Source organism: Delphinus delphis, chromosome 7 (assembly GCF_949987515.2).
Source record: "Delphinus delphis chromosome 7, mDelDel1.2, whole genome shotgun sequence".
In the NCBI taxonomy this organism is placed as follows: domain Eukaryota; kingdom Metazoa; phylum Chordata; class Mammalia; order Artiodactyla; family Delphinidae; genus Delphinus; species Delphinus delphis.
Genome location: NC_082689.1, coordinates 111,846,447 through 111,873,224, shown reverse-complemented (window position 1 = coordinate 111,873,224; position 26,778 = coordinate 111,846,447). Strand labels below are relative to the sequence as shown.

The window sequence follows — 26,778 nt, the reverse complement described above, 5'->3', positions numbered from 1 at the left end:
TGTTATGAAACATTAGGCTCTATGAATTTTTCAAAGCATATTATCAAAATCATACTTTATGATTTTTGATTGCTAAGAATATACTAAGTTTCTCCCCCCATTTTAAAGAACTCTTAGAAGGGAGGTTCAAGAAAATGGTGTTCATCTAGGGTTTTTTTTTTTTTTGTATGTTTGAGGATAATTCAAATTATTGCGTACATGTTCACATTTATCAAAATAATACATATACATAGATTGAAAAGCCAAATAGCACTTTAAACCTCAGAGTCAAAAAATACTCCCTTTCCATTAACTAGAGGCAAACGTTTTCACCTTTTCTTAGCTGCCTTTTTTACATTTATATTCGGGACATGATAACATTGCTGTTGATTTAGATGTAATCTTTGACTTCTTGCCATAGAAGACTTCTGCCTCCTGTAAACACTCTTCTTGAGTCCACCAGACTCTCTTAGATGTCAGGCTCTGTCCCCTTCCCCTTCCCCTCTCCCCAACACTGTCCTCCAGTCTGGACTGGTTTCTTTTCTAGGCCTGTGGCACAGCTGTCTCCCTGGGACTTTCCTTCACCTGCATCCCCTAGTTCCTCTTGGTTTATGCTCTCATTTTGGTGGAATACATTCTTCGCTAGGCTCTGGAAACAGGGTAGGGTACATGGAAGGTAAATCTTAAGTCTTTCAGCATGCGTGTAAATGTCTTTATTTTATCTACTTGATTGATAATTTGACTGGGTGTGGAATTCTGGCTTGAAAATAATTTTCTCTCAGCATTTTGAAGATATTGATCCATTGCCTTCCAGCTTCCAGCATTCTTGATGAAGATGCCCTAATGCTTTGTTTATCCTTTATGTGACCTCCGTTTTGCTCTGGGAAGTTTTTAGGTTCTATTCTTTGTTCCTAGAGTTCTGAAATTTCCGTTATAAACCTTACCGAGGATCTTTTAAAATTCATCTTGCTGAACACTCATTAAATGTCTAGAAATGTGTCTAGAAATGTATTGTCTAGAAATATGTCTAGAAATGTATTGTCCGGTTCTGGAAAATGTTTGTATAGTACTTTTTTTTATACTTCTTTTGCTGGTTTATTTGTGAAACTCTCCTGTAAGCAGGATGTTTCATATCCCAGGCTTATCCTGTAAGTTTTTTCATCTCTTGGCCTTTTTTTTCTTTTTTTCCTTTCAGAGAGATTTCCTCCATCATGATCTTTTCAGTTCTTCTATTTTAAATTTTGGTTAATCACGTTTAACTGAGAGCTCTGAATGTTCCTCTTTTAGAACATTTTGGTTTTGTTTTTTGGTTACAATATTGTGTATCATCTTTCTGATAATAGTAATTTTTTAAAAACTTTTCCTTTGCTCCCTGCAATTGTCTCTGATTCCTGTGAGGTTTTTGAGTTTTTTTACTTTTATTTTTTTCAGTCTCTTGAAGCTTCCTCAGATGTCTGAACATACATGCTATCTGTTTCTATCTAAGATATTAAAAAAACTGATTGAAAGTTCATGTGTTTGTTTAAAGTTTATCACATGATGAGAATCCCTGTAGGGTTTTAGGCAGAGACCAGCTTTTTTTTTTTAATACCTTTTTAAAAATAAATTTATTTATTTTATTTATTTTCGGCTGCATTGGGTCTTGCTGTGCGCGGGCTTTCTCTAGTTGCGGCGAGCAGGGGCTACTCTTCGTTGGCGGTGTGCAGGCTTCTCATTGCGGTGGCTTCTCTTGTTGCGGAGCTCGGACTTCATTAGTTGTGGCGCATGGACTCAGTATTTGTGGCTCGCGGGCCACAGAGCACTAGCTCAGCATTCGTGGCACACGGGCTTAGTTGCTCTGTGGCTTGTGGGATCTTCCTGGACCAGGGCTCGAACCCATGTCCCCTGCGTTGGCAGGCAGATGCCTAACCACTGCGCCACCAGGAAAGCCCGGAGACCAGTTGTTTTGTAGAAAAAAATGTCAGTATCAATGAACCTTTGGCTGTGCCCTTCATCCAGAGCTAGAGAGTCTGGGAGTTAAGTAAAGGAAGAGGACAGGGAGTTTAAGACATTCACTTACTCTGTTACTCCTCTAAGTTTGGCATCTCTCTTCCACTCTCAGCTACCCCTGGTGTCCCCAAGCCTAGAGCCTCAGTGTTTCAGCTTTTCCAGAAAGACGATCCTCAGGATTGGGGAGGGTCGTTGCCTGGATGTGTAGAGGGCCTACTAACTCTTCTTAAAGACTTTCAGTAAATTCTGATATTCTTCCCCACCTTCAGCATTATCTCATACTTCCAGTTTCTGCATCTTTACAGTGTTCTGTGGCTAGAGTTGGCTTGCTGTGTTTTGGCTTATTAGCACATGAAAAGCAGAGAAAGCTTTTTATATTTTATATTAGTTACTGCTTGTTCATTTGCCTTTAAAACTTTCTCAGCGTTTTTAGCATCTAATCTGCTTTTGTCTCTGCTGCGATTCTCTTTGTGTTTGTGGATTTATGCCTTGTTTTCCCCTTAACTGTCATTTTAGTTGCGTTTCAGGAGAGAGCAGAGTTAGGTGTTTAATCTGTCATTAATGTTGGAAGTAGCAAAGCAGTCACCAGCATGGGTGATCTTTACGTTATTCATAGATCTTTTGTCTTGGATTCTCATTTTTAAATTTTTAAAATATTTATTGATTTCTAGTTTTGGCTGTGTTGGGTCTTGGTTGCAGCATGTGGGATCCTCCGCTGAGGCACGCGGGCTCCTCGTTGCGTGGTTCAGGCTTCTCTCTAGTTGTGGCATGTGGGCTTAGTTGCCCTGCGACATGTGAGGTCTTAGTTCCCCGTCCGGGGATCGAACCCGTGTCTCCTGCATTGGAAGGCGATTCTTAACCACTGGACCACCAGGGAAATCCCTGGAATCTCATTTTAATGTCACTGTTGTGTCTTCTGTCTTTGAAAATAACTCTCATGTGATTTGTAGTGTTTAGTATCAAGAAATATGTATTTTTCAGAAATATGTAATATTTCTATATACTGTAGAGGGAAAAATGGGAAGATGGATTTTTTTTTTTTTTTTTTTTTTCGTGGTACGCGGGCCTCTTGCTGTCGTGGCTTCTCCCGTTGTGGAGCACAGGCTCCGGACGCGCAGGCTCAGCGGCCATGGCTCACGGGCCCAGCCGCTCCGCGGCATGTGGGATCTTCCTGGACCGGGGCACGAACCCGTGTCCCCTGCATCGCCAGGCGGACTCTCAGCCACTGCGCCACCAGGGAAGCCCGGGAAGATGGATTTTTAAAGTCTGCCTTTTTTTCTTTTTCCCTTCAGAGCACTGGTCCTAGGTAACCTCAACGCAGGGCAGGCTAGCAGGATTCAGGGCCAGGAATTGGTCTAGGCTAATGAGTAGGGTACCTGTTTTAGGCAGTGGCATGTGAATGCTCTATAAGGCTGAGGGCAAGTAGGCTGAGTGATAGGCAATGTTTTCTCCTCCTCTGCTTTGTGGTCAGGGTTCAGGATACATTGGAGGAGCTTGGCAGGGGACAGACTCTAGATAGAAGGATTTAGCTGTGGTCCAGCATAGGTGAGGTGGGTCATTTGGGAGCAGATGAGGCAGCTGCTTATTTAAGTACTTGTTACCCTTGGCGTCTCTTACTTACATGGCCCAGTGTGGGGGTCTGTATTGTGTTACATCTTGCTTATGGGTTGGGAGCCAGAGGCGAGGGTGCTCCTGCTGATGAGGCAGTATGCTCCAGTGGTGATGGGATACCAACATGGTACCTGACAGCAGAGGCTGGTAGGCACAAAGGACACATACCCCTTTAATGGAGATAAAGAACTTACTTTTCTGCCCTCAGAGGACTGCCCATCTTGCGGTCTCTGCTAGATGGTAAAATGTCCAGCCTCAGTCCCCCAAGAAGATGACTGTTGGCTGATAATGTTGCCTGATCTGAGTGAAGACACCACAGGTGCTTTAGGAAGCTCCTTTATTTTATTTTTATTTTTTTAAAATAAGTTTATTTATTTTTTGGCTGGGTTGGGTTTTTGTTGCTGCGTGTGGGCTTTCTCTAGTTGCGGTGAGTAGAGGCTACTCTTCTTTGCGGTGCATGGGCTTCTCATTGCGGTGGCTTCTCTTGTTGTGGAGCACGGGCTCTAGGTGTGCGGGCTTCTGTAGTTGTGGCACGCAGGCTCAGTAGTTGTGGTGCACGGGCTTAGTTGCTCACGGCATGTGGGATCTTCCCGGACCAGGGATCGAACCTGTGGCCCCTGCATTGGCAGGCAGATTCTTAACCACTGTGCCACCAAGGATGTCCAGGAAGCTCCTTTAATATCCTCTTGGCTTCTTCTGACTTCTGGAGATTGGCTTGTAAGTGCTTGCCCAGAAAGTGCAAGTAACCAAACTCAGCGCATTGCTGAGGGTGTGAATCCAGGGTTCTCTTCCAGGAGTCATTTCTCCCCAGCAGTGTAAGTTTTAGGATGGTTTGAAACCTGTTCCTGCGGTCTTCTCTGCTGCCTATGTAGCAGTACACTTGAGTCCTTAACTCAGAAATCTAGACTTTTTGTCTTAAAAAAGAAATCCTAACATCTTAGACAGTAAACAACAAACATCTCTTACTTGTTAATTCAATAACTGTTTGAATTATTTACTGAGAGGAAGGAATTACACAAATCAAAGTGTTTAACCTTTTTTTAACCCCCCCGCACCTCCCCCACCCCAGTTGTGAAATTGAAGTCACATTGGAAGGTGTGTTTCTCTAAAACATTCTATAGTGATGTATATGGTTTTAATCATTTTATACTTAGGATGCCTTTTAGTCTCAGTTGGTTCTAATGAACCATAATTATTATTTTCACATTGGCACCCATGTTGTCACAATTTGGCCATTAGATGCCGTTTCTTCAGCTGGTTGACTTTTTTTTTTCCTGAAATCATCTTTGTTTTTTGACAGTAAGACAACTTAGGCACATCTTGAGGTGTCCTGTCCCTGAATTGTAACCAGCTCGTTTTCAAGGAGTACTGGCTCCTTTTAGAGGAGACCAGTATTAGAGATAAAGATCTGGACATGTGAGATTGTTTCACATAATGACTAATGGTAGACAGGATGATACCAGATAAGAAGCTACTTGAGTCCGCAGAACAACTAGCCTTTTATAAAAAGTCGTGGGTTTCTGTTGCTAATTTCAGTTCAGGTTTCTTTCTACCTTGTAATTTAATTTTCTCTTTCTTTAATAGTTTGGAACTATTTTATATAGGCACGCCAGAGATATGTTTATAATGTTGTCCTCTTGATGGAGAAGGTTTTTTTTTCCATTTTAAATTCATGACTCCAGTGGCCTGAAATTGATTTCCAAGTTGGCTTTTCAGTTTTCTCTTTTCTTAGTACATTTATTTATTTTATTTATTTATTTTTGGCTGCGTTGGGTCTTCGTTGCTGCACGCAGGCTTTCTCTAGTCGCGGTGAGTGGGAGCTACTCTTCGTTGTGGTGCGAGGGCCTCTCATTGTGGTGGCTTCTCCCATTGCAGAGCACAGGCTCTAGGCACACAGGCTTCAGTAGTTGTGGTTCGCGGGCTCTAGAGACCAGGCTCAGTAGTTGTGGCGCACGGGCTTAGCTGCTCCGCGTCATGTGGGATTTTCCCACACCAGGGCTCGAACCCGTATCTCCTGCACTGGCAGGGGGATTCTTAACTACCGCGCCACCAGGGAAGCCCCAGTTTTCTCTTGTTGACATCCCTTGAGCCACTTCTACCTGAGAAGTAAAAGAAACCCCGCCTCACCCCAAGGAAATGCCAAAGAAAACATAGGCACAATATCTGGCGACTCAGATGCTGACCCATACAATTAGTAGATAACTGGAAAGCTCTAGGTCCTTAAGGAACTCTGTTTTTAACTCTTTATTCTCCTGGATGCTACTGGTGGTGGTGTTCATCTTACAGCCACCTAAAGTTGTTGGACTCGGATTCTTGAAGACCTGTGAATAAATGAAGCTGTTCTTAATATCATTGTTAGGCTGAGCTGACATTTTGACTATTATGATTGTCAGCAAATAATAGCCAAATTAATATCAAGAATCATGAGAGATTTTAAAAAATTTACCACAGAAGTTCGGGAGACTCCTTTCTGTTGCATCACGTTTTTGCACTGTTCATTTGGTTCCATAACCAACTCAGAAGGTACCAGCAAAGTTGTATGACAACATTTCAGTCAGGTTTTAAATTTGTATTGTATCTAGGTAGCTCCCAATACATTCTACAAGTAATTTGTGATCTATTCCCAGCTATTTTCCAAAGAAAAATAAATGAGTTTATGTTATGATCGTAGGAAGTTTTAGTATAAATATCCAGGATTTGGCATGAGTTGAATACGTGTTACATACCCTTCCAGTTTTATGTTCTGGGGTAATAGTATCACTGCAGAGATGTGATGCTATCTATAACACTCCATCCTCTATCTTTTTAGCTTACAAGTTTAACCTGTTTCTTCCATTAGAATGTAAGCTAACATGAAAGCAGGGGTTTTAGCTTGGTCACTGCTGTATCCTTAGTGCCTGCTGCAAGGCTGGGCACACATTAGATGTTCAAAGAATATTTGTTGAATGAAAATATGTTGGTATTATTTCTCTGCCTCGAATCCTTTTGGAAGTAAATGATTGTTTTAGGATGTTTTAGGCTGCAAGTTGCAGGAAACTAGTTCAACTCAGTTTAAATAATGAAGAAACGCATCGTTTTGCTTAATGGAAAGCCTTGCATTAGCGGGAGATCCCTGGTTGGGTGAGTCAGTGACTCAGCAGTTAGCGCTGCCATCTCAACAGTCAGCTGCCCTCAGGCTCGTCCCTTCACTGTCAGCAGGTGTCTCGCAGCAGCAGTGAGCAGTGTGAACAAGCACTGAGAGAAAGAGAAGAGACTGACTGTGCATCTAGTTCATCTGGGACTGTACGTTTGAGTACCTAAATGTGGGAGGGAAAAATGAAAAGCGTCTTTCCTTTCTTGGTGAGGACAGACAGCATGAATTTGCAGAAACTGCAGGGAGACTAAGAACCTTCAGATTACAGGATTTTGGAGATGCTGGAATATAGGATGATTTGTGAGACTCGAGCCATTCTTAGACATGGGGAAAGTTAAATGAGGGAGAACTCATTTGTTCTTTTGAAGTGCCCACTTGGGCTTGTGCTCCATTTTGCTAACCTTCCAAACCTTTGTGCCTTAAAGAGAATACCTAAAACTGCTAAAGTAGAAAACAAAAGTGGCCCATAATCTCAGCCTCCAAATAATATGTGTTGATTTCAAAAATAAAATGATACAATACTTGCAAATGTTTTTTAAAAATTTATTTAATTTTATTTTTGGCTGCATTGGGTCTTCGTTGCTGCACGCGGGCTTTTCTCTAGTTGTGGCGAGCAGGGGCTACTCTTCGTTGCGGTGCACGGGCTTCTCATTGCAGTGGCTTCTCTTGTTGCGGAGCACGGGCTGTAGGCGCGTGGGCTTCAGTAGTTGTTGTGGTGCGTGGGCTTCAGTAGTTGTGGCACGCGGGCTCAGTAGTTGTGGCTCGCGGGCTCTAGAGCGCAGGCTCAGTAGTTGTGGTGCACGGGCTTAGTTGCTCCGTGACATGTGGGATCTTCCTGGACCAGGGCTCAAACCCGTGTCCCCTGCATTGGCAGGCAGATTGTTAACCACTGCGCCACGAGGGAAGCCCCGCAAGTTGTTTTAAAAAACTTAAATAGTACAGAAAGGTGTAATAGGCCTGAATAGTCACCCTCTTTTCTGACACATATGCAGCACTGCCTCATTCCTCTCCTCAGAGGTACACGTTGTTAACAGTTTTTAATGGTTCCTTCCAGAAAATAGCTGTGTGGGTATCAGCTGCGTGTGCTCATCAGCACATACTGTTCTACTTCATTCCTTTTCGCATCTGCATAAATATGCCATGGGTGGAGGTGCTCATTAAGCAGTCCTCTTTCGTGGAGCCCTTTGGTTGGGGCTAGTGTTATACATGTGTTGGTGAACCTGTGTATGTTTATCAATGAGGCATATTTCTAGTAATGGTGAGAAAGCTAGGTCAAAGTATATGAGTATCTAAAATTTGGATGGATATTGTCAAATTTCCCTCCCAAAATGTTAACAACAGTTTTCATTCCTGCCATTATGCTTTCTCCTTTCTGGATATCGTAGTTTTTTTCATTTGTGGCCCTCTGATAGGTAATATTGTTAACTTGTGATTTGAATTTTGTTAGTTGAATTGAGAGAGAAATGGAGTAGCTTATGAGTTTTTTGCCCATTCATGTTTCTTTTCCTGTGAACTGCCAAATGATTGTTGTTTCTGTTATAAGTGAGCTTTGTATGTGAAGGAAATTAACTCACTGCTGCCATATATATGGTTGTAAAACGTATTTTTCTTAATCTTTTATTGGTTTTTTTGACTTTATTTTTTGCCACTCAGATTTTTATTTTTATGGAGTTAAATTTATCAACCTTTTTTTTCATGACTTCTGGTGTTCTGCTCTGACCTGGCCACTCCACCTGCTGACACCAGTGCGCACCTTACTGGGCTGTGTGCAGTTGTGTTCTAGGGCTGCTTTATGTCTGTTAGATGTAAGTGGAGTTAGACTTAGTTAGGTGGACAGGGTGCTGAGGCTAAAGCCTAGGGTGCGCGTGGGGGGTTGTATTGGCCATATTAAGGAGGTACTGGGTAAATTCCAGGTGGCCAGTGAGGTAAAATGGCTTTGGTCCTTTCCTCAGCTGACACTGAAAGGCTAAGGATAGAGAGACCAAAGGGCTGTGATTTTGTGATATAATAAGAAACATAAGAACTTCTAAAACTCTTGGAATTTCCTGAGAGATAGAGGTACTAGGGGTGTCTTTTTGTTGTCTTTTTATTCATAATAAACCCCTTTCAGCCATATCTAAGTTTATGTTAATGAGATCATGGGCCCCTAGATAACTTCAGGGTAGGGCTGGTTGCCAGAGGGACCAAGCTTGTGATGAGCAGGTTAGAACTTTCAGCCCCAGGGGCTTCCCTGGTGGTGCAGTGTTAAGAATCCGCCTGCCAGTGCAGGGGACATGGGTTCGAGCCCTGGTCCAGGAAGATCCCACATGCCACGGAGCAGCTAAGCCTGTGCGCCACAACTACTAAGCCTGCGCTCTAGAGGCTGTGAGCCACAGCTACTGAAGCCTGCACACCTAGAGCCCATGCTCTGCAACAAGAGAAGCCACCGCAGTGAGAAGCCTGTGCACCGCAACGAAGAGTAGCCCCCGCTCGCCACAACCAGAGAAAGCCTGCGTGCAGCAACAAAAACCCAACACAGCCAAAAATAAAATAAATAAATGTATAAATAAAAAATAAAAAGAACTTTCAGCCCCATCCCTGGACCTCCAGAGATGGTAGAGAGGCTGGAGATGGAGCTTAAGGACCAGTGTCCAATGATGTAATCAGTCATGGCTACCGAATGGAACCTCCTTAAAAACCCCTAAATGACAGGGTTCCAGTGATCACATGGAGATGCTGGGAGAATGGTGCCTGGAGAGGCATGGAAGCTCTGCGCTCTTCCCCCAATCCTTGTCCTCTGCATCTCTTCCATCTTGCTGTTCCTGAGTTGTATCCTTTTATGATGAATAGGTAATAGTAAGTAAAGTGCCTTCCTGAGTTCTGTGAGCCATACTAGCAAATTATCGAATCTCAGGAGGGGGTTGTGGGCACCCCCAATTTATAGATCAGAAATATGGGTGGCCCAGGACTTGTGTCTAAAGTGGGAGCACTCTTGTGGAACTGAGCCCTTAAGCTGTGAGGTCTGATGCTAAGTCCAGGTAGTTAGTGTCAGAATCTAATTGAATCAGTAGACATCCAGTTGGTGTCCTGAGAATTGGAAAATTGGTTGTTGGTATGGAAAAACCCCACACATTTGGTGTCAGAAGTGTTGTGAGTAAAAACAGCTCATACGGGTCATTCTCTTTTCTGGGTATAATTTTGAACCTGCCTATTTCTTCTTCTACAGGTGGAAAAATGGCGTTTGTGAAGAGTGGATGGTTGCTGAGACAGAGTAAGTACAGGACGTGAGCCCCTTGGGCTGGGTTTAGTGTTGCCTTAGGGCACATCTTTATTTCTGTGGCTGACACTGCCAGTGTTTACAAACAAATAACAAAGTCTTACTAATGTTGTTGCCCTGGATTTCCTCTTGCAGATTTTTAGAGCTCTATGAACCGTTTTTCTGCACACGTGGAGCTTCTTGGTTGCTACCTTGACAGGAACCAGGGGACAGTAATAGTCCCTGCTGGTTTCTCTTTTCTCACTAGCGTGCTATATTATTATTATTATTATTTGGTTACGCCGTGCGACAAAGTTAGTTCCCCGACCAGGGATGGAACCTGTGCCCCCTGCAATGGAAGCATAGAACCTTAACCACTGGATGGCCAGGGAAGTCCCTAGCATGCTATATTATTAACGGCTGACCTGAGGTTCTTGGATCTACCCAAGCTGAGCTGATATATTACCATGGAGCTGAGCTAATATATTAGCATGGAGGTACTGCTCGCTTTGTGGGAAACACCTGTCTCATCTGGGGATTGAACAGTGACCAGATTCTGAAATACTAGAGTCTTTAATTATAGATTAAGATTTGACCCGAGGGAACAAGTTTATCTAAAACCAAATCTTTTGTGTCTCCAAAAGGACTCTGGAGAAGGGACTCAGTTCTTTTTTTATGGGATTAAGTTCATTTTCTTAGACTCATCTCTATGGGCTTGCATATACTTAACTCTGCTTATCTCTGAGGCTGCCACCTTAAGTAGGATTCATAGTATGTTTTAAAGCAGGAAGAAGCAGCTCTGTTTATTGCAGAAAGAGTAAGCAGATCATTCTGCTGTGTTCTAGAAAGAGCAGCATTAAGGGAAAAGTGACTAGTATATTGTTTATGACTCCAGCAAAAGCTTGAGTGGTGATATATACTGTATTGTTCAGATATGAATTTGTATTTAAGGACTATTTTCAATACTTAGCTAAAATTGAGCCTAGCAAGGAAGAATGGACTTGCATACCTTAGACAGTTTATAAAAACTATTTTTGAAGCTTGTTTGTGTTCCCATTGTACAGATTTTTATATCAATATAATTATCACAACAGCTCTGTGAGGTGGGTGGCATTACCCCAGCTTCCAGCTGAAGAAATAGAGGTTCACTGATAACTGGTCCAGATGTTAACTATGGGTGGCAAATCTACATTCAGACTCAGGGCTGTCTCGTTTCAACATCAACACCCTTTCTATCAGGAGACGAGCTTTCAGACTGTCTGTCCTGTTACTAGTTTTACGTTCTCAGACCTGGAGCTGAACAGGTGTCCTTTCAAGGTCTATGACAGTTCTGTAGTCTAAGAATAGATGCAGCTATTGTATTGTTGGCTTAAAAAAAAAAAAAAAGTTGTGACATATTGGAATCTAGCCCCAATGTTTGTGTAAGTTTCCTTGTCTTGGGTTTTGAGGATCTTGGGTGATCCTAAAATGGTCAGGGGACATGGAGAGCCTTGCTCAGACCTGGAGGATGAGCCTTCCCTTCCTGCACTCTTTGAGGGCAAGTGTCTTTTCTCCATCATGACTCAATGTAAATGTTCTGTCAACATAAGTGAACAGTGACCCTTTTGACAATTTTGTGCTTCCCATCAGTGCTTAGCATGATGATGTACACAAAATAGGAGTTCTGTAAATAAGTTGTACAGACTTTTCCACTGTCTTAGTTATGGTTATCTCAAAAGTGTGTATTCGTAAGACTTATTCCATTTCCCAATCTCCTGATGTTGGGTTGATTTTTCCGTCTTTGCTAAAGCAGAAGCATCATTCATAATAAACTAAAATGAGGTGAGTTGTATTATATTCACTGAGTTGCAGAGCAGCAGAGATACACATGTAGTTACACATATGCACCACTGTCTTCAGGTTTCCTTTTCTTGCCATTGGCAGACTCTTAGGCCTCAGTATCTGGACTCTGGAGGACAGCTTAATTTAGGGTTCTGCAGTCAGGCCTTTGATGGCAGGTGCGATCCTTGGGTAGAACTCCCCAACCCGGTGATTACACCTGTCTGTGTTCGGGTGGCTCTCTGGTAGTTTCTGCACAGCTCAGGCACTGCCAGTTAAATGGATGCTGGGTGTCACTTATTTATCAGTTTGGGCAAGTGCTGTGGTTGCCTCTCAGCAAGGTGGGTGTTTGATAGTGGTAAAAGAAATTTGGAAGGCTGCTGGGATGAATATTTGGAATTTGTGCACATTGGCCATGAACAGGGTGGGATCTATAGGAACAAAAGATGCAGCCGGTAGCGTATGGATGTGAGAAAGGTGCAGGGGTAACTTTTAGATTTCCCTTTTGGCTGACAAGGAACTTAGAGTTTTATGAAGTTAAATGCCTAGTCCAAGATTACAAATGAATGGATGAATTCTCTCAAACCGATAGAGACGTGTGAGTTAGTAGGATGGATGCGTGCTGGGTAGGAGTCAGGCCCTGGGCCTGGGTCAGTGTCTGGGTGTGGATGTATCCAGTGTCTGAGCCTGCCTCTGCATAGTCTTAGGCAGGGAGACTCCCCACACTGTGGGCTGTAAGGGAAGGTGAGCATTAGAGAAGAGTATATGTGAAGGCCCTTCAAGAAAAAGAGAAGTTTTTCCAGAAGAGGAAAGTATTACTGTTATTTGTGTGTAGAGGCTTTACAGTTCAACGTTTTCTGATCAATCTAGCAGTTAGATACTACTGGGAAGGATTAGATATACCACATGGAGAGTTAAATGTTAGACATGTTTCATTAGCTCAAAATCAAAGTTTTATTGAACTTTCTTTTTTTTTTAAAATATTTTGATACTTTTAAGTTGGCAGCGTTCTCAGTAAGATCGAAGTTCTCATCTTAGAGCATGCTGCGTGCAGCCCTGGTACAGCATGGGTGTTCATGCAGTTCGGGTCTGCTTTCACTTCCATTTTGATGGACTGCTCTGGGAAATTGTATGCAGGTATACTTTTGGGACCAGAGGAAAGTTTCTTTTGTTTCTGTTACCGGTGAATTAAAGGACAAAGTCCTTGCTTTTCCACTCAAAGGCAACATTTCCCACTTTTTTTCAGGTACTATTTTGAAGCGCTGGAAGAAGAATTGGTTTGACCTGTGGTCAGATGGTCACCTGATCTATTATGATGACCAAACTCGGCAGAGTGTGGAGGATAAGGTCCACATGCCCGTGGACTGCATCAACATCCGCACGGGACATGAATGTCGGGGTAAGTGGGTCTGTCTTGTCCAGCTTCTGTCGCCTGCCCTTCTGCTTTCTTGATGGGAGTTGATTCTTCTTCCTTACCCATTCTGCTTTCATTTACAGACCAAAGAAGGGTTTCATCTGGGAAGAGGTAACCAGATGAAACCAGACACTTGGATTATGACCCATGTGGGTTGGCAGATTAATTTTCTCCTCTGAATCAGACCCATCAGTCCACATTTCCGTTCTCTCTCATGGAGAAGGTGGTGGAAGACTAAGGAACCAGAGTGCTGGGAACCCCAAGAAGGACGGAGCTACCCTAGGCAGTATAGATTTTGTGACTCAGAAACTGGCTTATTGATAACAACTCTAGTCAGTTTCTTAAAATCCATGATGTCTTTCAATATAATTATCACAACTATTGAAGGAATAGTTTTTTTTTTGTTTTAATAAGCATAGACTTTTCTATTTCTAATTAATGGCATATGTAGACTTCCCTGTTTGTTTTATTAGCTCTGTTGCTATTTGGAATAAAGAGGCTGCTGTAGTAACCATTGGTGTAATAATATCCTGCCCCTATAAGTTCTTGAAACACAAGCCTCTATGGACTAGCTATTGAAATCCTTACTTAAACCAGGCTCAGATATCATAGGTCTTACTTCTTGGTACACAGAGATACTTTAAACAACCGATTTTCACTTTTAAAGCAGCGATCTAGTTTGATGCTTTGTGAATAAAAGCAGTAAGTATTCTGTTAACTGATGCTTTGCAACACTTTTCGTTGTGCTTATTCTTCTAATGTCTGGGCTATTTTGTGTATCACCATATGTGGATCATGCTCTGGAAGAGGCTTACATGTTTCTCCAGCAGGAAGTTTAATTAGAATGGAGTAATGATTCATGTGTTGGTTCTGTACAGCAGAACAAAGATGTTTTATAATTGTAATGTTCTGAAGTTCTGGTCCTTTGCTTATCTGAGCTGTTAAGAAATCCTTAAAAAAAAAACTATGTAAATACTCCTGTATCCTGTATATTTTTCGTAGATATTCAGCCTCCAGATGGGAAGCCAAAAGACTGTCTGCTGCAGATTGTTTGCCGAGATGGGAAAACCATCAGTCTTTGTGCAGAAAGCACAGATGATTGTTTGTAAGTTTTTTTCCAGGGTGTTTAATTTTAAAAGTGTTTTCTGTTTTAATTTCCAGTTATGAGGAAGGGAGAAGCACGGGAGTGGCGTGTTCCTGTAGGCAGCAGAATAAGTGACTCAGAGGTTGTGTGAAAGAAATGTTAAGAGTCTCACTCCATGTCTGATAACCCTGATCCTCGTTTCTGCCTCTGCAGAGCTGCCCATGCAGGGTCCCATTGTAGTGAGTATGGCAGAAACTATTAGATACAGTCACTTTGCACTCTCTTTTTTCATTACTAGATGCACATTGGGCAATGGGCAATGGGCATAGTTAAGTGGGTTCTTAAATTTTCTTTTTTTGGCCGTGCCATATGGCTTGTGGGGTATTAGTTCCCTGACCAGGGATTGAACCTGGGCCCTCGGCAGTGAGAGCATGGAGTCCTAACTACTGGACTGCCAGGGAATTCCCCTTAAATCTTGTCCTTTTTATGTAAATGTCTTTTTAAAAAGCACTGACATCTGTATTATATAGCCTTTCTCCTTTTGGTGGTTCTTATTTCCATCTGCCATCTCTGAAGAAGGGGTGTGGAAGCACAAAGAAGGAAAACCCAACTTTATTAATTCTCAGTCTGTTAACATTAGCATTGATGTGGGATCAGAATCTTGAAAACACTGATTTTTTTTTTCCTGTCCACACTGTACCACTAACAAAGGTTAACTCTGGACATTGCAGATCTCTAGGGTTTATTTTAAATCCTAGATGTAGTTTCATTTTTACATTCTTCTCATTTATATTAGTGAATCTTAAATAGCACTTTCTGGAAAAGATGTACCTTTCCTAAAGACTAATGGAGAAATGAACACAGGTCAAGCCAGTTTGCTACTTTTTTATAAACTGGATCTATATTTTTACTCTTTAATAATTTGAACACTCACTTTGCACTGGGTACTGTGCTAACTGCTTTATGTATGTTGTTTAATCCTCACCATATCTTATAAAGTGGATACTGTTCTGTTGTAAGAAATTGAGGCATAGTGAGGTTAAGTAACTTTCTGTATCAGTTTTTAATGCTCTTGTAATAAATTACCACAAGCTTAGTGGCTTCGAACAGTACACATTTCTGATTACATTTCTGGAGGTCAGAGTTCTACACTAGGTTTCAAAGTGTTGGCAGGGCCATGATCCCTTCTTGAGGCTCTAGCGGGGAGTCCATTTCCTTGCCTTTTCTAGCTTCAAGAGTCCTCCTGCATTCCTTGGCTTCTGGGCTGAGCCCTTCTCCTGCTGTTATCTGTCTGATTCTCTGTAGCTGGGGAAGGTTATATGCTTTTAAGGATTTAAGAATAGTTTGAGCCAGCCTCGATAATCCAGTATAATCTTCTCCATTTCAAGGTCCTTAACCTTAAGTATAGCTGCAGAGTCCATTTGCCTGGTGAGGTAACATTTTTAGAGGTTCTGGGGATTAGGATGTGGATTTCTCTGTAGGGAGGAGGCATCATTCTGCCTGCCATACTTCCCAAGGTTTTAGAGCTTTTAGGCTCGACTCAGAATTTGAATCTTTGTCTTCATAGCCCTTTGTTCTTAACTGCTCTATTCTACTGTTCGCTGAGATGTCACATGTATGGACGGTTCCTTTAAGTACTAGTGGAAAAAATATCTAGAACTAAAATTTTAGAATATTTTAACAAAACATGGGAGGCTTTTTTGTCATAGAGGAGGGAGAAGGGGTAAAAGTACACTGAAGGACTTGCCTTGTTTGGCATGGAAGGCTGACTTTTTCTTAACTTTATGGGAAAATAGAGGTTTATTTATGTGTCTAATTTTAAGGGTACAATTAGGGACAGAGCAATGGAGGATAATACTAGAATAAAAAAAACCAGCAGGTAAACTTAATAAGGCATGACAGGAGATGAAGTAGCAGTAATTAGACCAATGATATCTGTGAATTCAATAAATGTGAGTTGGTTAAATTCTCCTTAAAAAGGATAAGATCTGAGATTGGGCAGAAAATACAAAGTCCACCTATTTATTCTGTTAACAGGAAACACACTTGAAATAAAATGACACAGCAAGGTAAAAAAGTAAAGAAGAGGAGACTGTTTCCTGGGGCTGCTGTAACACAGTATCACAAGCTAGGTGCCTTAAAACAACAGGTTTATTCTCTCACAGTTCCAGAAGCTAGAAGTCTGACATTACTGTGTCAGCAGAGCCATGCTTCCTCTAAGACTCTGGATAGAATCGTTCCTGGCCTCTTCCTAGGTTTGGTTGTGGCCGGTTATCCTTGATGTTCTCTGGCTTGCAGCTGCACCACTCCAGTCTCTGCCTCTGTTATAACATGGTATTCTCCCTGTGTGTCTGTGTCCACATTTCCTCTTCTTATAAGGACATCTTCATTCAGTATGACCTCATCTTAATTTGACTCCATCTGCAGAGACCCTATTTCTAAATAATTCACCTGTACTGGGGATTAGGACTTAAGCTTATCTTTCTGCAGGGGATACAATTCAACCCATGACAGAGACCTCTGGGAAAAAAGGGGAAAATGAATCTGTGTCATCTTCCTCAACTACCTAGTGAAATGAAGGGGAAGACATTCAGAAGCGACAGCCAAATAAAGAAGTTTAACTTCAAGCACAGAATACAAAGAGCAACAGTCAGAAAAAGAAATAGAAGATTCTGTTGAGATGTATCACAGTTTTTAACCCTACCCCAACTCCCAGAAGCAGTAACAAGATGAGCTAATTAAATCTTAAAAATTTTTGGTAGTACCCTGCGGTCTGTAGAGGTGCTGATACTTCTTGAAAAAGCCAAGGAAAAACCCTTGAGCCTATGATACCCTTGGGACCTTAGCAGAGACTGGAAGGTTCCCCCAGGGCTTGTCATTTCAGAACACTGGAAGGCAGAGAAGGATAAGCGAGCCCCGGCATAAGACATTCAAAGGAATTATGCTTAGAAGAGTGTAGAACCCAGATTTTTCAGAAAGGACTTACTCCCTATCTTGACCAGTCACAAAAATTAACTTGAAATGGATTGAAGACTTAAATGTAAGACCGTAAACTGTAAACCTACTAGAAGGAAACATGGGGAAAAGGTCTTTGATATTGGTCTTGGCAGCGATTTTAGATGTGACACCAACAGTGCAGGCAACAAAAGCAGAAGTAAACAAATTGGGACTACATTAAACTAAAACGCTTCTGCGCAGCAAAAGAAATAATTAGAAAGATAACAAGGCATCCTATGGAATAGGAACAGATATTTGCAAACCATTTATATGATAAGGGTTTAATATCTAAAATATGTAGGGAACTTGTATGACTCCATAGCATAAAAACGAACCAATTAAAAGGTGGGGAAAGGACTTGAAAAAACGTTTTTCCAAAGGTGCTCAACATCACTAATAATCAGGGAAGTGCAAACCAAAACCACAGTGAGGTCACCTCACACCTTAGAATGGCTGTTATCAAAAAGACAAAAGATAAGTATTGGTGAGGGTGTGGAGAAAAGGGAACCCTGTGCACTATTGGTGGGCATGTAACTTTGTGCAGCCACTGTGGAAAACGGTATGGAGGTTCCTCAAAAAATTAAAAGTAGAACTACCATATGATTCAGCAATGCCACTTCTGTGTATATATCTGAAGGAAATTAAATCATTGTCTCAAAGAGGTAGCTGTACCCCTGTGTTTCTCGCATTATTCGTAGTAGCCAAGACATGGAAACAACTCAAGTGTCTGATGATGGATGAACTGATAAATAAAATGTGATACACACACACACACAGACTTGTGCATGCATGGGTAATGGACTGTTAATCAACCATAAAACAGGAAACCCTGCCTTTACAACAACATAAATGGACCTTGAGGGCATTATGCTAAGTGAAGTAAGTCAGACAGAGAAAGAAAAATACTATATGTTCTCACTTATATGTAGAATCTAAAAAAGCCAAAATCATGGAAGTAGAGAGTAGAATGGTGTTTGCCCGGGGTTGAGGGAAATGGGGGAGATATTGGACAAAGAGTACAAGCATCCAGCTGTAAAATGAGTGAGTTCTGGGCATCTATTGTACAGCATAGTGACTATAATTAATCATACTGTCTCATATACTTGAAAGTTAAGAGAGTAGATCTTAGGTGTTATCACCAGAAAAAATAAAAAGGTAATCGTGTGGGGGTCCTGGACGTGTTAGCTTATTGTGGTAATCAATTCATGATATACGTGTCAGGTCATCATGTTGTACACCTTAAACTTACATACGTTATAGGTCAGTTTCTCAAATACCAACATTATTTTTAATAGCAAAATATTGCTGACCATCTAAATCTCATATCATGGAACATTATGTAGCCATTAAAAAAATCAGGTAGATCTGTGTGTATAACATGAAGAGATACTGCTAGTTCTAGTATAGTTAAGTATGGTACATTTTACATTTATTTAAAAAGTAAAGGAAAAACTGTAGATTATGCTTTAAATGTTACATATGTACTATAGATTTATTTCTTTACATATCATATATTCCTAGTGCATGTCTTAGATAAGTTGATTGAGTACGTCTTGAGGCAAGGGCTTCAGATCTGCTCTTAAAAACAAGCTTTTTCAGAAATTCCGATGCCAATGCAGGTTTGAGAACCGTTGAGATAGATGTTGGATTGCCTGAAATAAAGTACCTCTTTCTTTTCTTCAGGGCCTGGAAATTTACGCTTCAGGATTCCAGGACAAACACAGTAAGTTGCTAATGGCAGTCACTAGTAATGTGTTCACTTAGTCTTGCTGTAACAAACGGGAGAACAGGAGGTTAAGAAGGGAAATGGGGAAGAGGGTTTTTTTGCCATCCGGCCCAGGATGAGCAAGCAGAGATAGGCAGGCTGTGTTTCGCTGACAGTGAGGAAGCTGGATTTTGCCAAAACATTTTGGCAGGAGGAGCCCTCCTAACACAGGCACACTGGTCCCAGTGTTGTTTTCTAGAAATGTTTGTATCTCACAAAGATTTGCAACACTTTGAATTCTGCTGCCGTTTACAGAGAAGGCACAAAAGGGACCACAGGGTCCTTTTCATGAATAGCATCTCAGCCTGTGAAATAAACATTTTTGGGACTTGTACTTGTCTCTAGTTTCTTCTGACTTTAGGAAGTAACTGAGACAGTAAACCCCATTTGTAGAGGCTAGTGATACCATCTTGGTGTCTGTCAGGGAATCAAAGGCAATTCCCTCTGTGGTCAACATTTTCATTCTTCAGGTAGGGTTTTATTTTTTCATTTATTTCTCTAGGAAGGAAAGAGAAAGGTAGATGGTGCTTTTAAAAGAATTTGTACAGGTGGGAAAAGAAAGTAAAAAGACTTAATATCCAAATGCTGTTTTTTCCTAGTTTTGTTAGCTCAGGACTGTTCTTCCTCCTAAGATTACAGGTCCAGTTACCTTTTCTTCGATGAAAATCCTTTACTTGAATGAAGTTAGTATTGATGATTCATATAGTTAGGGGCAAGAGCTAAGGTGATTCTTCACGTGGATATTTTTAAAAAGAGCACACATATTTTTGTTTTCCACTGGGGGGTAATTTACTGAAAGATTTTTAAATTTTTTAATGGAAAAACCAGATTGTGAGTGTAGAACATATCCCTGACTGCTACGTTTTAGATTGTAGGATTTTTATTTGTGAACAGAAGGGATGTTGAGAGTGGTGTAACATCTTTTAAAAGGGCTGGGTAACAGTGGAGGCCCTGTGGCCTTCTTGGGCAGTGAGAACTCTACTTCTGCCCCCTGCTGGTGGCTGAGGAGGGCCACATCCTCCTGAATTCAAAGGACACTGGAGTGCTGGGTGGTGGGCAAGGGGAGGGTGGTCCTGCTAGTCATTGCTTCTCAGAGAGCTGTTATATTTCCTCTTCAAAGATTAAACTTTTCGGCTTTTATTAATTTTTTTATTTACTAAATAAAAGGGTATAGTATCATAAGAGCCTTTAGTTGCTTTGTGGCAACTCACTTGTTTTCATACTTTCTCTCCTCTCAAGGCTTATGTTGGCTCAGAAATCGTGTATGACGAGACTGCCGTGGTTTCCTCCCCACCTCCTTACACAGCCTATGCTGCACCAACCCCTGAGGTAGGGAGCAAATCTTTGCCTTATAGAATCCAAGTGAGGGAAACTTGACGTCTCTGTGCTACTGTGCTTTTAAAACAAAAGAAAACTTTGAGCCAGCCAGTATCAGAGAAATTAGAAATGTACTGTAAACCCTTTCTTCTTTAAACTTTTCTTTTTTAAATAGATTGTTACCATCTTTTGCTTTCCTAAAATAAAGCAACTGCTTTATAATCTTCCTGTTCACATTTTCTTTTTAAGATAGACCTAAAAATGAATCATGGTAATATGATTTTGATGATTCAAGTTTATACTTAATTATTTACTTGAATACTCTCTATCATCAGAAAAAATGCCTTTTTTATTTTGAAAAAACAAAAACAAAACCTTAAAAACAAAAATCACATGCCCAATACCTTGTGGTGTCCCCTAGTTAGAGGTGCCAGGCATTCAGTGCTACATATAGAAGTCTCCTGTGGAGGCACTTTGATTTTTTTTTTTTTTTTTTTACTTTTAATTTTGAAATAATTATAGATTCACAAGAAGTTGCAAAGGTAATATGGAGAAATCTCATGTCTCATGTACTCTTCACCCATTTCCCCAGCTGTTACATGGTAGACAAAATCAAAACCAGGAATTTGAAATTGGTACAATGTTTATGTCTGGTTCCATGTCATTTTATCATATGTGTAAATTTGTATAACCGCCACCTCAATCAAGATATAAAACTGTTCATAATATCTTCTTCCTGCTACACCCTCTTATAGTCACACCCTTCTTCCCCTTCCCTAACTCCTGTCAACCACTGATTTGTTTGCCATCTGTATAACTTTGTCATTTCCACAGTGTTATATACATGGAATCATATAACACGTGATCTTTTGAAATCTTTTGATGTTTTCACTAAGCACAACGCCCTTGAGAGTCATCCAAATTGTTGCATGTGTCAATAGTCTGTTCCTTTTTATTGCTGAGTAGTATGCCATGGTATGGACGTATCACATTATGTATTGAACGTTTAACTATTGGGAGACATTTTGGTTGTTTCTAGATTTTGGCTGTTGCCAATAAACCTTATGTGAACACTCATGTACAGGTTGTTATGCAGACATAAAGTTTTATTTCCCTGGGATAAGTGCCCCAAAATGTAATTGCTGAGTTGAATGTATGGTAAGTATATGATTAGTTTTTTAAAAAGCTGACAAACTGCTTTCCAGAGTTTCTCTACTATTTCTCTTTCCCATCAGTAGTGTATGTGTGGTTTACTTTCTCTGTATCCTCACCAGCATTTGCTGTTGTCGCTGTTTTTTATTTTAACTATTCCGATAGGTGTGTAGTGATATTTCACTGTGATCCTAATTGGCATTTCCTATAGCTTGTGATGTTGAACATCTTTTTATGTGCTTACTTGCCATCCATATATCCTGTTCAGTGAGATATGTCTTCATGTCATTTTCTACTTGTTTTATTATTTTTTTATTGTTGAGTTTTGAGAGTTCTTATATATATGTTTGAGATAGGAATCCTTTGTCAGATATGTGATCAGTAGCATATCTTTTTATTCTCTTTGACAGTGCCTTTCACAGAGTTTTTAATTTTGATGCAGTCCAATTTATCAGTTTTTCCTTTTATGGACTGTGTTTTGTTGTCATGTTTAACACTTCACCTAGACCAAGTTTCCCAAGATTTTCTCCTATGTTATCTTCTGAAAGTTTCATAGTCCTAGGATTTATACACGAGTCTTTTCTGTTGTCAGTTAATTTTGAATAAGGTGAGAGGGTTATGTTGAGGTTCTTTTTTTTTTTTTGCATATGGATGTTCAATTGTCCCATCACTATTTGTTGAAAAGACTGTTAATCCTTTCTGGAATTGGTTTTGCATCTCTGTAAAAAATCAGTTGGCTGTATTTATGTGTGTCTGTTTCTGGGTTCTCTGTCTGTTCCATCCTCTGATACCACACAGACTTGATTACTGTAGCTATATATCAATAATAAGTCTTGAGATTGGGTAGGCTGATTCCCCCCACTTCATTCTTCCTTTTCAGAATTCTTTTAGCTATTCTGATTCCACTTACTTTCCATGTAAATTTGTCTAAATGTACAACAAAATCTTTCTGGGATTTTGATAGAAATCAGGTTTTTTGGGGAAGCATTGACATCTTTATTATGTTGAGCTTCCAATCCATGAAAATGGACTGTCTATTTAGATCCTGTTTGATTTTTTTCCACTAGCATTTTGTAGCTTTCAATATATAAATCCTGTATGTTTTTTGTTAGATTTATACTTAAATATTTCTCTTTTTTTTGAATTTTTGTATATGGTATTTCAAATTTCATTTTCTCCATGTTTATTGCTAGTATATAGAAACACAGTTGATTTTTATATGTTGATCTTGTAGCATGTGAGCTTATTACTAAACTCACTTATTGGTTCTATAAGTATTTTATTTTATAAATTTATTTATTTATTGGCTGTTTTGGGTCTTCGTTGCTGTGCACGGGCTTTCTCTAGTTGCAGCGAGCGGGGGCTACTCTTCGTTTGCGGTGCGCGGGCTTCTCATTGTGGTGGCTTCTCTTTCTTGCCAAGCATGGGCTCTAAGTGCGCGGGCTTCAGTAGCCGTGGCTCGTGGGCTCTAGAGCGCAGGCTCATTAGTTGTGGCGCGTGGGCTTAGTTGCTCCACGGCATGTGGGATCTTCCTGGACCAGGGCTCGAACCCATGTCCCCTGCATTGGCGGGCGGATTCTTAATAACTGTGCCACCAGGGAAGTCCAAGTATTTTATTTTAGATTCTTTGGAATATACTACATAGACAGTCATGTCATCTACAAATAGAGTTATTTCTTCCTTTGTAGTCTGTGTACCTTCTATTTCCTTGCCTTGCCTTGCCTTATTGCCCTGGTTAGAACTTCCAATATTATATTGAAGAGCAGTGGTGAGAGCAGGCATTCTTGCCTTGTTCCTGATTTTACGGGGAATGCGTTCAGTTTTTCCACACTAAGTGTGATGTCTTTTGTAGATGTTGTTTGTCAAGTTGAAAAAAGTCCTTCTTTTTTTTAGTTTTCTGAGTGTTTACCATGAATGGGTGTTGGATTTTGTCAAATACCTTTTCTGCATCAATTGATTTGGTCATGTGATTTTTTTTTAAACCTTTTTTTTAAAAACTTAAATATGGTGGGTTACATTGATTTTTGAATACTGAACCAGCTTTGCATCCCTGGAATAAATCTCACTAGGTTGTGGTGTATAATTCTTTTTATTTATTGCTGAATTCTATGTTTGCTAATATTTATTAGGAGTTTTTGCAACTGTATTCATGAGGGATATTGGTCTGTAGTTTTCTTTTTTTGTACTCTGTTTTATTTTGTTATCAGGTGGTACTGACTTTATAGAAGTTAAGGAACTGTTCCATGCTCTTGTATTTTCTAGAAGATATTGTGTAGAAGTGATGTTAATTCTTCTTTAATCATTTGGTAGACATTTCCAGTGAAACTGTCTGGGCCTGCCTGGAGATTTCTTTTGGGGGATATTTTAAATTACAAATTCTGTTTTCTTAATAGTTACAGGACTATTCATTCTCTATTTCATATTGAATGGGTTGTGGTATTTTATACTTTTTGAGGAATTGGTCCTTTTCATTTATATAAGTTGTCTAATTTATGTGTGCAGCTCTGTCATTTGGTCCATACACACTTATATTTTCTTGCTGGATTAACCCTATTATCATTATGTTATGTTCTTCTCTGTTTCTGATAATTTTCTTTAGTCTCATGTCTACTCTATGATATTAATGTAGCCACTTCTGCTTCCTTTTTATTAATGTTTGCATGATATCTCTTTTCCCATCTTTTTTCTTTCAACATACATATTACATTTGAAGTTTCTTATAGACAGCATATAGTTGGGTCATCCCCTCATCCCCCCATCTGACAAATCTCTATCTTGTAACTGGTATATTTAGGCCATTTACATTTTTTTATTGTGTAAGTTTAAGGTGTACTATCTGTTATTTTGATACCTTTATATATTGTAAATGATTGCAAATGTAGCAATATTTACTACACTACATAATTAAAGCATGATATTATTGTCTATATTCATTATATGATGGATTAGATCTCAAGGCTTATTTAATACTTGTTACAAGTTTGTACCCTTAAACACCATCACTCTTAACCTTCCCCACAGACCATTTGCATATGATGTAATTTTGATACGTTAAGTATGCCATTTTATTTTTTGTTTTCCTTTGGTTCTGTTTTTCATTTCTGTATGTTCTTTTACTTAAGCTTTTTGTGAGTTACTAGAACATGTTTTATTTTATCTTATTATTTATTTATTTTTACTTTTATTTATTTTTTGGCTGCACTGCGCGGCTTGTGGGACCTTAGTTCCCCGACCAGGGAGCTAACCCAGGCCCTTGGTGGTGAGAGCGCAGAGTCCTAACCACTGGACTGCCAGGGAATTCCCATAGAACATGTTTTAGAATTACATTTTGATGTATCTGTAATGTTTTGAGTATCTCTTTGTATTGCTATTTTAATGGTTGCTCTAGTTGTTACATTATACATGTACACATATTTTTCAAAGTCCGGTGTTCACATTTTACCAGTCCAGTGAAGTATCAAACCATTACCTCTAAATTCCTTTTTTCTCTCTCATTTTATGGTATAATTGTTTTAAGTATTTCTTTTACATGTATTGAGAACCATATTAGATGGTGTTATAGATTTTGCTACAGCTGTCAAACTTATTAGAAAAATCAAGATGTGATTTTTATTATGTTTACATGTATTCTGCTTTGACCATATTTTTTTACCTCCTGATGTTTCAAGATTTCATTTATTATTTACTGTTTAGTGAACTTCCTTTTGTCATTCTCTTAGGATAGATCTGCTGGCAACAGATCCTCAGTTTTCCTTCATCTGAGAATGTCTCAATTTCATCTTTGTTCTGAAGAATATTTTCAGTAGTATAGAATTCTGAGTTGACATTTCTTACAGCACTTGTTAAATGTGTGCTATTTCCTCTGGCTCTCCTGATTTCTGATTAGAAATCTGCTATCATTTGAGTTTTTTTCCCCCGTGTACGTAGTGCATTGTTTCTGGCTACTTTCCTTGTCTTTAGTTTTCAGAAGTTTGACTCTGATGTGTGTATTTGGGGATTTATCTTATTTGGTGTTCATTCAGTTTCTTGAATACGCAGGTTTATGTTTCTTGCTAAATTTGGGAAATTTTAACCTATTATTTCTGGAATGTTGTTTTAGACCCACCCTCTTTCTCTAATGAAACTGATGACGCAGATGTTAGATGTCCCACATGTCTCAGAGTTTTTGTTCATTTTTTTCTTCAATCTGCTTTTTCTCTGTTCTAATTAGGTAATTTCTACTCTTTATATTCATGTTCATTGATTATTTGTCATCTCTATTTGTTGTTGAGTCCATTCATTGAATAATTTATTAGTTATTTTTATATTTCTAAAATTTTCATTGGTTATTCTTGATATATATCTTTATATAGTTTTTCCTGATATTTTTCTGGTTTTGTGGAGACTTCCTGTTTCTTTTATGAATTTCAAACATGTTCTTAATTACTTATTGAAATATTTTAATGATAGCTGCTTTAAAATCCTTCCCAGGTAATTCCAACATCTTTGTCATCTTGGTGTTGGTCTCTTTTGTTGTCTTTTGTAATCCAGTTTGAGATCTTCCTGGTTCTTGGTATGACTAATTATTCTTTATCAAAACCTGGACATTTTAAATATTATAAGACTGAATCTACTTAAGTCTTGCATTTTAGCAGACTTCCTCCTAATGCTCCTCCGCTGGGTGAAGAGGGGGTCTGCTTTGTTCCTTCATGTAACGGTGGAAGTCCAGGTTGTCCCCTGGGTCCCATTTGACATTGGCTCATTGTCACTGCTAAGAGGGCTGGGAATTCAGGCCCTTCTCTAGGTCTCTGTGACACCAGCCTGCCTGGGAGTTGGAGGGACTTTCCCTGCTGCTCCCCACTAGCCTTCACTGATACTATGGTTACTGATAAGAGGTTGTGGAAGTACTTGCTCTCCACTGGGTCTCTGTTGATCCTACTCCAGCAGGACAGGAAGGGGCACCTTGTTTCTGCTGGGCAGAGATGGGAGTTCTGGCTCCTTGCATGGTCTCCACTGACACTGTGGTATGGGACTGGAGGTAGCCTGTTTCCATCTGGTAGCAATGAAATTCCCAGCTTCCCACTTGGCCTTCTCTGACACTGTTTGAGATGGGGGTGGGAGAGCGTCTTTCTCCATACTGGACTTTGCTGGTGGGAGTAATAGCCACAGCTATTTTTGTGTTGTTTGGCTGGAGTGAAAATGGTCTCTCTTGCCAGATTGGCCTTTTCCTTCTTAGGCTCTTTGGGTAGAGACAGCAGGCTTTCCTTGAGGCAGACCAAGAAAGGTTGGCATTTCTTGGTTGCCG

General features: G+C 40.1%; 1 protein-coding gene across 2 annotated transcripts in view; it reads left to right on the top strand.

Annotated features, from left to right (window-relative positions):
- Positions 1-26,778, top strand: part of PLEKHB2 (pleckstrin homology domain containing B2) — a 48,634-nt gene that overhangs the window by 3,610 nt on the left and 18,246 nt on the right. For both annotated transcript variants that reach the window (XM_060017012.1, XM_060017011.1), the window contains exons 2-6: positions 9,918-9,962; positions 13,012-13,164; positions 14,182-14,284; positions 18,944-18,983; positions 20,265-20,354. In XM_060017012.1, coding sequence (XP_059872995.1) covers positions 9,926-9,962; positions 13,012-13,164; positions 14,182-14,284; positions 18,944-18,983; positions 20,265-20,354 — 423 coding nt within the window. In that variant the 5' untranslated portion in view covers positions 9,918-9,925. The remainder of the gene's footprint in view (positions 1-9,917; positions 9,963-13,011; positions 13,165-14,181; positions 14,285-18,943; positions 18,984-20,264; positions 20,355-26,778) is intronic.